The following is a 14,835-nucleotide window of genomic DNA, read 5'->3' as shown; positions in this document are numbered from 1 at the left end:
ATATCTCTATTTTTCCCTTTCAGGGTTCTTTTAAAGACCCTGACCTGGAGTTACACGGTGACTTTGGTTCTTTGCAGGAATGGGACCCACTCTCGGGGTTTCACGAACAGACATTATTCAATATGCCAAGGACTCGTCCTAAGAGACTAACTCGCCGGAGTTCCGGGATCTCATGGCTCTGAAAATGGGTGGACCAAGGTTGAGTGTCTCTGCAGGAATCCAATGTATCATGGGAGACGGAAGATCAAAAGCAGCCTGCTGGTTGCTGGCTATGTGCCTAGTGACCCGAGTTCTTTGGGTACAGAGCTCAGAAAAAACAACACAATGGATTTTTAACATCGTGTATCAGTGAGTTGTTTGTTATGTCTCTCTCCTCTCACTGTGAAACAGAGACACCTCTTTCTCCCTTATTAGGGAAGAGAGAGAGCCTGTGGTATGTCAAATATGGGTTCTGCAAGTCTGTGTCTTTGTTGTTGCTTTGCTGCACACTTGAGTGCTCAGTAGTGGGTGCCGATGCATTTTTTTTGCTGGGGGGGAGGGGGATTGTTGCTTTGCTGCTGCTTGTGCAAAAGGAGCTGGGGGGGCTTTGAGGTTCTAACATTTAACTGTTATTCATTCTTTGGGGGCAGTCCTCTGTTTTCGTGGATTGTTGCAAAGAAAAAGTATTTATGGATGTACATTGGACACATTTCTCTGACATTAAATGTACCTTTGAAACTTTTGATGGTTGCGGGTTAATAACCGTTCCTGAACCTGGTGGTGTGAGTCCTGACGCTCCTGTACCTTCTTCCCGATGGCAACAAAAAGAACAGGGCATGTCCTGGGTGGTGGGGGTCCTTGATGATGTATAGTGCTTTTCTGCGACAATGTTTCGTGGAGATGTGCTCAGTGGTGGGGAGGACTTTATCTAGTGATTGACTAGGCTGTAACCACTACCTTTTGTAATATTTTCAGTTCAAGAACACTGGAGTTTCCACACCAGGCTGTGATGCAACCAGTGAATATACTCTCCACTCCACATCTATAAAAGATTATGAAAGTTTTAGATGTCATAGCAAATCCTCGCAAACCCCCTAAGGAAATTGAGGTGCTGCCATGCTTTCTTTGTAACTGCTGAGCTCAAGACAGGTCCTCCGAAATAATAACACTGAGAAATTAAATTTTTCCAAATTGTTTCAGGAACACTGACTTTTCTTTAAATACTAAAATTCTTTAGAATACCAAGTTTTTAAAAAATGTTTTTCCTTACTACCTAAATAGTCATCTTCATCCAAATTCCTGCTCAGACTTGCTCTTATTCTTTTTGCCATTTCTCAAGGGACCCCTGAGAGTGAGGAAAGGCCTGATGTTTGATTGATTTAAGCAGCGGGATGAATTGGAAAGGATGTGTACAGACCAAATAGTGGTGGCTAGGGTCCAGGCACTAGCATGGTTTGATAGTGAGGAACAACCCAGTGTTTGGGTAAACTAAGCACCAGGCCAGATTGAAAAGGTCAGGGTGTCGGGATCGGAAGTGAGGAATGGGCCAATTCTGCTTGCTGCTCCAGCTGCAGTCAAGCCTGGCTTCATATCTTTTGTAAACCTTCAGTTCTGAATGTTACTTAATTGCTTTCATTATTTGCATTTTTTTTCTCTCTCTGCAAATTGACAGGTGTTTTTTTAATGTGTTCTTTGGGGGTTTCTTTATTTTATAGCTGCCTGTAAGACGACAAACCTCAAGGTTGTATAATTTACACATATTTTGATTATAAATGTAGTTTGAATGCTCATTGCAGAAGACTGAACCAATATGCTGTCAGTGCACCTGAAAGGATCCTACATCGAAACAGTGAGCTGTTGGTGTCCCTTCTCGTCTGTTGCAAGAGAGAGAGAGCCTGTCTGAGATGTTTAAGTGCTTGGATGGACAGTAGTTTCTGGTGGAGTCTAGATCATGGTCTCTGGGGGCTTTGCTATTGCTTGCATGGTGGGTGGTGGGGTGATGCTTTTGCTGGAGAAAGGAGGGGAGGGAAAGGAGCTGAAGGCCAATACTTTTGTTGCTGCTTGTGCACGAGGGGACCTTTGGAGTTCGAATGTTTTTCTTCTGTTTCGTGGATGTCTGTGCAGGGTAAGGATTTCAGGTTGTATATTGTATATATTCTTTGATATTACTTGAACTATTGAATGACCACCTTTACTAATTTATTAACCCTCTTGTGTATCTCTTTCTTACTGGAATTTTAACAGATGCCTTCTAAAAATCCAGGATGCACTTTGCAGATTAATATGCCATAGGGTCTTGGCAACAAACCAAATACACATATACCACCTTTGATTAATGCTGATTTTCCAGAAACAACTTCAGTAACTTCTATTTAATTGAGATTTGGGGCAAAATGCAGACAGGTTGAAGACAGCACTAGATTTCACTGCAAAGACCCTCAAATCAAAAGGACAGGTACTATTCCAAAATTCTGCTACATATTTTTGATTTTCAGATATTATCTTCAGATTTTTACTGCAACATTTGGAAATTAACAAAATTGGATTCCCAAACCAATGACACTTGGCATCTATAACAAAGTCTAACTGAGGAGTTACTGTCTTTTGCAAGAGCAATTAGCCAATACATAATTATATTGCGGAGTTGCACAATGTCATATATGAAGGAACACCCAGGCTACCTTCGTCAGTAGTTTACAAAATATCTTGGCTCCACAGTGATTCACTGTACTACATTTGAAATGTGAACAGAAAAATTTGTTCAGGCACAGGGCTACAAATAATATTAGAACTTAATGAATGTGCATCATGGGTTTAATACTGCGAAGTGAGAATTAACCAGTTTTTTGCTTCTTTTCCAATCTCATTGTTCCTTTAGAAACTTAAAGATCAGAGGTTGAAATCCACCTCGGAGGATAAAATTTAGGCACCTATCCAAAATCTGACAGCAATGACTATGCAAAACTGGTTCTGTCTCTTTCAGGGAGGTCATGTTATGGCTTTACGAGATGCATTATTGTGCGCCTTTTTGGTCTCCACATTAGGAAGGATAAAGCTAGAAAGGATGCAGGAAAGTTTTACAAAGACGTTACTGTGTCTAGGTGGCTTCAATTATAAAGAGAGGCTGGATTGGCCTGGTCTCCTTTCTCTGGATCAAAGGGAGTTGAGAGGTGACCTTAAAGGTTTGAAAGATCATAAGAGGAATAGATAATGGAAGGTCAGTCTTTTCTCTAGGCTAGGGAAGTCTTAGCCAGCATAGGTTCAAAGACTGAGTGAAAAGATTTAAAAAGGGATCCAAGGGGCAACTTTTTCTATAGAAGGTGGTGGAATTATGGAAAGACCAGCTAAAGTAAGTGGTAGATACAGGCACATTGTAACACTTTAAACACATTTGGACATGAATAGGAAAAGATTTAGAGCAGGGGATCCCAACTTGGGGTCTGTGGCATTAAAAAGGTTGGATACCCTGGTTTAGAGGAATACAGGCCACACACTAGCAAAATGGGACTAACTCAGGAACCTTTATTGGCATGGAGAAGTTGGGCTAAAGTCTTGCTTTCATGCTGTATAACTAAATGAAGTCATAGAGATGTAGAGCACAGAAACAGGCCTTTTGACCCATCTAGCCCATACAAAAACATTTAAATATCCTACTCCTAGCCCCTCCCATCTATGTATCCAAATTTCTCTTAAACGTTGAAATTGAGCCCAGATGCACCACTTGTGCTGGTAGCTTGTTCCACACTCTCACGACCCTCTGAGTGAAGACGCTCCCCCTCATGTTCCCCTTAAACATTTCACTTTTCTCCCTTAACTCATGACCCCTGGTTGTACGTCACCCAACCTCAATAGAAAAAGTCTGCCTGTATTTACTTTATCTATACCCTTCATAATTTTGTATGCCTCTATCAAATCTCCCCTCAATCTCCAAGGAATAAAGTCCAAACCTATTCAACCTAATTGGGACTGATGGCAGGAACAGACTCGAAGTGAGCCAAAGACTCTGTTCCTGTGACTAACCAACACCCCCAATTTAATCAACACGCTAGCATTATTTAATTACAAAGTGCAACTAGTGCTGAGAGTTGAACTACAATTATTTATTAATTTTTCAATGAGTTACTTGCATTATTGAGAAAACAGTTCAGTTTCCAAATGTGAATGCCAAGCAGAGCTATAGGAAACAACATGGATCATATCCAAGACAGGAAAACAGGCCTTATTACAACCAAAGGCAATTTCATCTCAATTCCCAAGGATTCAGCAATGACCAACACACACAAACACACAATCATACTACTTTTAAGTAGTCATATTACAATTGTATTTTAATCACAACACATTTTAGTCAAAAGATTAGAATACCCACTTAGTAAAAATATCCTATAAATTTCAGATCAACAATGCATGTTCAACAGTTTCAGTGTCCCAGTAGCTACCCATGCGAAACAGACATATCACTTTAACGTGGATCAAATCAATGAATGACAGAAATCAGCAGAATAACAATCTTCTCAGTACAATAGCTCCTGCGAGAAATGAAATAATGTACTTTGGTTTGCATTTTAAAGAAAACTGCACTGTGAGTACCCTGTATCTAATCTAGCCATACTGAGTGTAAAGATTGGTGCCTGCAGCCGTTTTCAATTCAAGATCTTCAATGCCCACTAATTAAATCTCTTAAAATGAATACAATAAAAAAACACCAGACTTCCCAATTCTCTTTCGGAAAGGGAGGCAGAAAAGTGAAATGTGATTTTTCTTCAGGAAAACTGACTCACAGTGACCTTAAAGTATGACAGAATTGATTTCAATAGTTATCTTCCAAAAGGAAAATCTAATGGCGGGGGGGAGTGGGGGGGAGGAAGTAAAATTGATACCAAATTTAGGACTGACATTAGAGTATGGATTCACTGTACCGGTAGTAAAACCCAACAGTGTCATAGACCTACATTCTGAGTTAACACTGGATGCCGTCTATGTGGAAGTTACATGTTGCCCAGTTAATACATAGACTTCCTCCAGATGCTCTAGTTTCCTTTCATTTCCCAAAGGCATGTGACTTGATATATCAAGGAATGAAGAGGCAGAATGGCAAATACAATATATTTAAAGAGCACACAAGCAAAGGAGTTAAGAGCACAATGTATGATTGGAAGTTGAAATAGTCCACTGAGGTTGGGTGGGCCTACAACTAGAGGTCATTTCACCTTTCATGAGATGAAAGGTGAAATGTTTAAGGGGAACATTAGAGGAAAGTTAACTCAGAGGGCCATGAGAATGTAGCTCAAGCTGCCAGCACAAGTGGAGCATGTGAGCTCGATATCAGCATTTAAGAGAAGTTTGGATAGGTACATGGATGGTAGGAGTATGGAAGGCTATGGTCCACGTGCAGGTTGATGGCAGTAGACAGTTTAAATGACAGCTTGACATGGACAAGATGGACCGAAGGTTCTGTTCTTGGGCTGTAACTTTTCAATGACTCCATGGCTCTAAAAACATAGATACTGGAAATCTAAGATAAAAGCAGAAAGATGTAGAACAGTTCCACAGCATCTGCAGAAAAAATATAATCAGATGTTTCAGGTCTAGGACCATTTATCCGAACTGAGGAAGAGAAACAAGTCAGTAGAGGTAGCAGAGAAGGTTAAGTGTGAATATTAGTAATGGGTATTAAACTGCATGGGTGTTGGGGTAGAGATACACTTCTACCAAAGGAGGTGCAAGACATGCCTTCCCTCTGCTAGCCTGCAGGTCAGTGTTGAGCAAGCAACTGCTTATCGTCCCCCCCACCCCCACTCCCTCCGATCAGGGTCATGTGAAGCCATGACAGTAGGTGGTAGATGGTCATATGAGCAACTGGTGCACACCATAAATATTGGGGGGAGGGGAATTTGATGCTTATTTCCGAATGACTTCCATGTTATTTTGTTTTGTGGCTATCTGCAGAAATACAAATTTCAGAGTCACATATGGATACATGTTTTGATGATAAATGAACCTTTGTGGTCCTGCTAATGTGACCACTGATGCCAGGCTGACAAACTCTGAACAGTACTGATAATGGTTGAGGTTCACACGTCTTGTGTCATGGAAAGACCATGATCACCCATGTCACACGACACAAGGCATGATGATGATGATTTAATATTACTAACAGCAGGAAAATGGGGAAGGGGGGAAATAAATCCTCTATGATATAATGACGGAGTAGACCCAATGGGTCGAAAGGCCCAATTTCAGTTTAATTCATTGTCATTTAACCATAAACACGTATACAAATAGCTTAAGAACAGGGAGAATTTTAAATGTGAAGCAATCAGCATGCAAGACCATGGTGCATGATAGGACTTTACAGATTTTAAAATAAATTATGTTTTTAAGTCAGAGATGGAATGAAGTCTGGAATTTGCAAGAAAGATCTATCAGGCAGCACAGGATTGTTGGGTCCAGTTCTCCCAATGGGTAAAGCCCTCCCAGCCACTGAGCACATCTACATGAAACACTGTCACAGGAAAGTGGCATCCATCATCAGGGACCCCCACCACCCAGGTCATGCTCTCTTCTCGCTACTGCCATTAGATAGAAAGTATAAGAGGCTCAGAACTTGCACCACCAGCTTCACAAACAGTAACCACCCTTCAACTATCAGGCACTTCAATGAAAGGGGATAACTTCACTTACTGCATCATTAAAACATTCCCACAATCATGGACTCACTTTCCAGGACTCTTCATCTCACATTCTCCATAGTTATTGCTTATTTATTATTCTTTTTTTCTATTTACAGATGCACAGTTTGTTGGCCTTCTGCACTGTGGTTGAACATCCTAGTTGGGCAGCCTTTCATTGATTCTATTATAGGTATTATTCTATAGATTTGTAGGGTATGCCAAGAAAACGAATCTTTGGGTTGCATATGGTAACACATATGTAATTTAATATTGAACCATGTTGTATCACTAAATAAATAAATAACCCCCCCAACTACCTGAATTTTTTATCAAAGTAGTACATCACACAGTAAAGATAAGACTGCAATTTTGTTTCAGCTAAGACAAGATAGGGGGGAAAACCTAAGCAAACTTTTCAGAGCAACTGAGATGGCTTTGCATATCCGTGCTGATACAGGAAATTCATGAAAGCACCTGCTGCTCCCCTCTTAAAAATCCTCATTCATTTCACTATTAGATGATGTGTGACAAAATAGCAGGAAAAAGCATGGTTTAAACAACAATTTTTTGCTGTGGAATTGTACAAGTGGTGCACAAGAGGGGAAGCAGCAGCACATTATCAGGCATGACAACACTTCAATATAGACCACCACCAAATAATAGTACATGGCAGTTCTGTGCAGTGTATAGAGTTCTTTATTTTCTCTTTGCTATTTAAAGTGATAGGAACAACTTGTAGAATAAAGTGATAGGAATAACAGGAATAAAAAAAATCCAGGTTTACACTTCTCAGCACCGTGGACGCCAAGTTATTAGGTGTACTTTAAGTGGAGGCTGATAGTTTCTTGATTAGTAAGAACATCAACAGTTATGGCAGAAGGAAAATGGGACTGTGAGGGATATCTATGGTGGAATGACGAGGCAGACTCAATGGGCTGAATGGCCCAATTTCAGTTTTATTGGCATTTATCCATACATGTGTATCCTCCAAGAGTGCCACAACCTTGTTGTAGGGTTTGGAGGCTGTGTTGCCTCGAGCCACAGCTTTATGCTTTGGGCCTTGGAAGGATCACCCATGCCAAACAGGTCAAAGGGTAGAGGACAGACTAAGAGTGATCCACTGGTCCTCCAGATTTTGGGATGCAGCTCAGGGCTAACAACTCTCACTGGTCAAAATAAATTGTTACAGAAAGAGCAATGAAGAATCCTTCTATATCCAAGTGTGACGGTATTCCTGAGTCTCCACTCGGGATATGCATAACTGACAGTAGTGAAAACCGAGAGCAAGCTACTGACCTGATGAAGGAAGCCCTAAACACTGCCAAAGCTGCAGGACCTTCACTACAGCTAAACAAAAACATTCTTCAGGGGCCAAGGTACACAACACAGTGGTTATAGTCACACACCACACAGGCCCTCAGGGATCTGTTTTGGGCCCAATGTTGTTTGTAATATACATAAATGATCTGGATGATGGGGTGGTAAATTGGATTAGTAAGTATGCCGATGATACTAAGGTAGGAGGTGTTGTGGATAATGAGGTAGGTTTTCAAAGCTTGCAGGGAGATTTATGCCGGTTAGAAGAATGGGCTGAACGTTGGCAGATGGAGTTTAATGTTCAGAAGTGTGAGGTTCTACATTTTGGCAGGAATAATCCAAATAGAACATACAGGGTAAACGGTAGGGCATTGAGGAATGCAGAGGAACAGAGAGATCTAGGAATAACAGTGCATAGTTCCCTGAAGGTGGAGTCTCATGTAGATTGGGTGGTGAAGAAGGCTTTTGGAACGCTGGCCTTTATAAATCAAAGCACTGAGTACAGAAGTTGGAATGTAATGTTAAAATTGTACAAGGCATTGGTAAGGCCAAATTTAGAATATTGTGTGCAGTTCTGGTCACCGAATTATAGGAAAGATATCAATAGAGTGCAGAGACGATGTACTAGGATGTTACCTGGGTTTCAGCACTTAAGTTACAGAGAAAGGTTGAACAAGTTAGGTCTCTATTCATTGGAGCGTAGAAGGTTGAGGGGGGATTTGATCGAGGTATTTAAAATTTTGAGAGGGATAGATAGAGTTGACGTGAATAGGCTGTTTCCATTGAGAGTAGGGGAGATTCAAACGAGAGGACATTATTTGAGAGTTGGGGGCAGAAGTTTAAGGGAAACACGAGGGGGTATTTCTTTACTCAGAGAGTGAAAGCTGTGTGGAATGAGCTTCCTGTAGAAGTAATAGAGGCCAGTTCAGTTGTGTCATTTAAGGTAAAATTGGATAGGTATATGGACAGGAAAGGAGTGGAGGGTTATGGGCTGAGTGCGGGTAGGTGGGACTAGGTGAGATTAAGAGTTCGGCACAGACTAGGAGGGCCGAGATGGCCTGTTTCCGTGCTGTGATTGTTATATGGTTATATAGTTATAGTCCATCATAGACTCAAAATAATATTAGCACAAGTTCCTGATTGACATGGCATGAGGCTTGACAGACTGACAAAGTGTGAGGTACATGCTTAAGACAGACAATATAATTTTCCTGACACCATTATAATAAAACAAGCATTGTATAAATATGTGCTCCTATGTATTATTGGGTGGTGGAGTGGAGATACGTCTCTACCGAAGGAGGGGTAAGGCACTTCTTCCTTCCATTGGCCTTCAGGTCACCATTGGGCAAGGTGTAGTACCTGCTTGGCAAATCCCCTCCCCCCACCCAATCAGAAGCCATGGGAGCAGGTGATGGATGGTTTTATGAGCTGTTGGTGCTCATAACAAGTCCTGGTTATATGACCACAGATGCCAGACACACAATCTTTGAAGAGTATTGATAATGGCTGGGGTTACCCATCTTGGAAAGACACTGCCCAGAAGGCAATGGCAAACCACTTCTGTAGAAAATTTGCCAAGTTCAATCATAGAAATGGAAAATCCATGATTACCCACATTATTACAACAAGGTATATAATAAATAAACCATGTCTAAGGTCTTCCACGCTATTTTCTTTGTTCTTTAGAGCTATGACCCAGTCAATTCTCAGTTTAGAAAATGGTGGACATCAGCAACTAACCAAACTGTACTTGGGAGCCAATTCCAATTCTTTGAAAATAATGATGAAAGCAATGAAATTCAGGACATAATAGATTAAAACAAACAAGAAAGTCTGCAGATGCTGTAAATCCAAAACAACACACCCAAAATGTTGGAAGAACTTAGCAGGTCAGGCAGCATCTATGGAAATAAATAAAAAGTCAATGGTTCGGGCCGAGACTCTTCTTCAAGACTGGGAAAGGGGGGGGGGGGGGGGAGAACAACAGCAGAATAAAAAGGTGTGGGCGAGGTGAAGGAGGATATAAAGGGCTGGAGAGGAAGGAATCTGATAGGAGAGAAGAACCGCAGGAGAATGGGATGGAGGAGGGGACCTAGGGGGAATGTTAGGCAAATGAGATGAGGTAAGAGGCAAAATGGGAAAGAGAAGAGGGAAGGGAAAAAAATCTATATTCATGCCATCAGGCTGGAGGTTACTCAGATGGAATACAAGGTATTGCTCCTCCACCCTTAAGGGTGGTCTCATCTTGGCACAAGAGGAGGCAATGACCGACGTTGGAATGAGAAAATTAACATTAAAGGCATTCTACCTAGTCAACTATTTTATTCAAATTACGGAATATACTTTGAACTGAGACAGAATGACTAATGTAGTGCATAGATATGACACACCTTGTTGTCAAATCTCTTCCTTTCTGAGGTTTCTCTCTCTGACTACTGGTTGGCATAGCTTACTTTATGATCAATTTGCTTAACTGGTGTATTAGCAGCTATGTCTAAAACAAAAAATACATCTCATGACAAAGTTCAAAGAACATTTATTGTCAAAGTATGTATGCAGTATACAACCCTAAGATTCACCTTTCCAGACAGCCACAAACTAAAGAAACACCATGGAACCTGTTCAAAGACAACAAACAGCCAATGCGCAAGGAAAAAGTAAATTGCGCAAATGGCAAAAAAAACAAGCAAAAACACAGAACATAAAATATCAAACCACAAAGTCGTTGAAACAGTCAAGGAGTGTTCAGTTCAATTTAGCAACTGCCCCAATCAAAACTGTGCGAAATAGCAAAAAAAGTAAAGTTCAAAGTATGTAAACATTATACAACCTTGGGATTAGACTCCTAACAGGCAACCACGAAACAAAGAAACCATATAAAAAGCCCGAACACACATATGCAGAAAATAAAATACACATCATGTAAACAACAACCGCAAGCAAGCAAACAGCGCTCTGAACTGAAGTCCGAAGAGTCCCACAGTTCAGCATAGAGCCGAATCTTACAGCTGCGATCTTGACTGGCCCGTCCCTCATCTTGGGCCCCTGACTTTTTCAGTCTGGTACCTAAATCAACACTTAAACATCAGAAACCTGTAACACATCATAACATGAACTACAGAGTCCAATCCTCAAATCGTGTCGATTAAACCTTGTCCGAGACTCCAGCAGCATTGAGAGGGGCAAGACAGAGAGACCAGTAACCATATTTGCATTTGAAATGGTCAACATCACACAACTGGATTTTCATTAAACATTCTGGAAGGGAAACTATACATCCAATAACAAATAGATATCCATTTTTAAGATAATCAAATTTTGCTATTAACATGGTTAACTTGATCAAAGATTTAAACCTGAAACCCTCCACTTGATCAAGGTCAGATATAGAGTGGATTCTGGTTAATCAAAGTAGCAGGATTGTAGTAGATGGAGTTCTGATCCCCGGGCACAAGGTTAGATCTCTCTGGCTGCCGAGCTGATTTAAAGAGCTTGATAACAGCTTCAGGTTGGGTGGTAAGATCTGGGCCTGGAGCGAGTAGCTGCCAGACCCTAGTGCAAGGTACGATTGGCTGTTCAGACAATTTAACCGCTGGCCCAGATGGAAGGAAAGAGCCAATTTCACTTGCTCTCTGTGATGGTCACTCCTCTTTCTATGGCACTGAGGCTATGAAGATTGCCCTGGCTGCTGTGCTCCGTGCCCTCTAATATGAACTGATAAGCGAGGCTTTAGGCTTACTCCAGGCTGGTCTGGGGATTCAGTTTTGGGTCAGAATGCTGTCATTTGCTTCAATTGTTTATATGATCTGTATTTTTTTTCTTTTGCACATCGAGTCTTTTATTTCTAGTTTTATATTTTTTTCTCTTTAAACTGGGTTCTTTTGGGTTTCTTACTTTGTGGCTACCTGTAAGCAAGTCTCAAGGTTGTATAATTCATACATTCTTTTAATAATACATATTCTTGAATTGAGACAATTTTTAGGAACTAGGAGAAGCATTCTATTCCTTCGGTCCATGCAGTTACACTCATTTGTTCTTTGCCAGCATTTTTATTATTCAATCAAGTGACCTTGCAAAGATAATACTGACTTAGTATGCAAAGTCCTCAGGCAGTTCTACTGATGGAAGCTGTGATAGCCTTATCTTTAGACTGCCGAAATTTTCTACAGTTCCCTTCGGTGTCATGATATAAGCATCCAATGTACTCTCACAAATCCTCTGCAATATGCTAATCCTATTTATCCCCTCAATAGCACTGGACAATAAAGATTTAGCATCCTGAATACATTTGAGTATAACGTATGGATTTTGGACTGTTGATCATGAAAAATCACCATAAAATTTCCATATCATGCACTATTTTTCCCTAAATCACCTATATTTGTTATTTCAAATCATAATTCAAGTCAACTAAAATGCTGCCTAGGCATTCAACGATGTTCAATTTTTTCTTGGCAACTACAGAGCACCGAACTACGTGCAGCTGGTTGACAACATTCTTCAAGCATACAAAACCATTTATATTTCTTCCCTACAAATCTCAGCACACACGGTGAAAGGTTTCACCAGGATCTTGCGGTCATGGAAAAACAGTATCAGGGTAACTGAAATCCATCAATGCCGGCTAATTATTGTTGAACACTTAAGAGAGAGGCCTTCGAAACACAGAGTACAAATGAAAATCAGCAAAAAAGAAGTTGTTAGTTTAGTTGAACTATTGCAAAGTGTCAGCACCATTATGCAATTAAATGCATTATATTCAATAAAAGTTAATTTCTTGTTTCTTCAAATTCCTACGTGATACAAGTAGTCTGAAATTATATTTGTGTTGATCTTCAAGTGGTCTATCATAAACAAAAAGAATTTAGGAAGCAACACGTTCAAAAAAATGCATTGTCTAGTGTAGTAGAAATGATTTGGTTTCAGTATACACGCAGTCCCCAGGTTACGTATGAGTTCCGTTCCTGAGTCTGTCTTTAAGTCGGATTTGTACGTAAGTCGGAACAAGTACATCCAGTATTATTTAGCGTCAGTTAGTCAAACGTTTGTCTTAATATATAGTATATATTTTACCTTTCTATGCATATAAAACACTTAAGAAACATATGTATTCCAATAATTAAACCACTGCATTGCTTAGTAATAATTGTAGCTTTCATCGGGGCAGGGCCTTTCACATGCTCCATTATTCTCACTTTATCTGTTATCCTTTAAAATTGTTCTGATCGTTGACTGACTGTAGCCTAACACTTTTCTCATGACCGATGGCGTTTCACCTCTTTCCAAACGCTTTATTATTTCCACTTTATTTTCAATCGTGATCGCTTTCCGTCAATGGAACAGAAACACTGCGGGCAGTGGGTCCCAAACTCTGCTGGCTCCCAAGGTCCACTGGGTCCTAAGGACCATCACACTGAGACAGGTTAAATGGGACAAGTGGGGCTGTGCTGGGTTTGTGTACTTGATCATCCACAATATTCTGCTTGGGAATTTAAACTGGAGGTGGCAGTTTTTTTTTTAAACGAGGTCAAGGTCATGATTGTTTTTGTTGGTGCCTTCCCGTTTAAAAAAAAAAGTTGTTTAAGCATACATTGTGCTAGAAATCGCATCTCATATTCTAATGAAACCCAAGATCATCCATGTGTGTCAGGGAACTGTGATACATGATGAACTTTGACAAAATAGTTGCAACAAGAATAAAGTTTACAGCACCTTTCTATAAACTTGCACAATGATTACAAATAATTTCTAATTCTAGGAACAAAGATAATTGTTGTTTCACCTTATACACTTGTCCGTATGTGCCATTTCCAACAACTTCTACTAGTTCAAAAATACCGGCAGGATCCTGTGGGAAAGAAAGACATGAAGAAAGATCAACAAATGCAATTTCAGATACAAAGATATTTCAATTCTGCACTGCTTGCTCCATTACAAAAATTCTATTTTATATGAAATAAATTTCCTTCCGCCTCATTACCCAGCCTAACTTCCAAAAGTGGTTTTAATCCTCACCCAAAACACGATTCCAGCCTACCATCTTACGACCAGTTCTTAATGCCCTACGCAATTCAAACTCAAAGCTGATATTACTTTGAGGCTCTCCGTTAATTGGGATCAACCACAGATGTTGCATCCCTGCCATCGACATGATTTGCAAGACAATATGCAAGACAGTATACAAGTTAGGGCAGTACGTTATGGAGAGCAAGTTCTTGCCATGTTGCAGTCTCCACCTCTCCACGCAGCTGATGAATCTAAAGGAACGGCAGAGACCGATACAGTTTGGCACCAGCAGCATCACAGGAGTTACCAGTGTCTTAGGGACTCCAGCTCCAGATTGTTCCCCTCGGGGTTTATCCCCAAAGCCTCTTCCAAGAGTAGGTATAACCACAAGGCAGCGGAGATTTGAGATCAGAATTTTTCTTCTCCTAGATGAGCTGCCAACCATGAACCCCATCTAGCCAAAATGACTGGTTTTAAGGTGCCAATAACCCACCTTTGCCCCTTCTTCTGTCAGAAGTAATAGATTCTCTGGGCTTAGTAGCTAAGCCACACATGAAGGCTAAGAGCTAGATTTGGTTGACAGAAACTATTTGAATGCATGTCATTGGCAGCATTTAATGAGTAGTGGGAGCTTATCCCCATTATCACTCCCAGCTATAACAATCTGAAGACACAGGTGCAATGAAAATGCAGCAGCACCACAGACAAGTAACAGCCGAGAAGCATTTCACAACAAAAACAAATTACACAAGAATGATTTTGCTCCCTAAATACTTCTGCCTGATCATGAAAATCACCATGAAATTTCCCTATCACACACTTAAAAAAAAATTGCCTATGTTGGTTATTTCAATTG

The 14,835-nt window shown here is 40.5% G+C and overlaps 1 protein-coding gene across 2 annotated transcripts in view; it reads right to left on the bottom strand.

Moving 5' to 3' along the window:
- LOC132396903 (misshapen-like kinase 1) overlaps positions 1–14,835 on the bottom strand; it is a 326,920-nt gene that overhangs the window by 235,222 nt on the left and 76,863 nt on the right. For both annotated transcript variants that reach the window (XM_059974976.1, XM_059974977.1), the window contains exon 2: positions 13,756–13,821. In XM_059974976.1, the coding sequence (XP_059830959.1) occupies positions 13,756–13,821 (66 nt within the window). The remainder of the gene's footprint in view (positions 1–13,755; positions 13,822–14,835) is intronic.

This window comes from Hypanus sabinus, chromosome 7, assembly GCF_030144855.1.
Source record: "Hypanus sabinus isolate sHypSab1 chromosome 7, sHypSab1.hap1, whole genome shotgun sequence".
Classification (NCBI taxonomy): domain Eukaryota; kingdom Metazoa; phylum Chordata; class Chondrichthyes; order Myliobatiformes; family Dasyatidae; genus Hypanus; species Hypanus sabinus.
The sequence above is the reverse complement of the archived record's forward strand: the minus strand, read 5'-3'. Positions and strand labels throughout refer to the sequence as shown.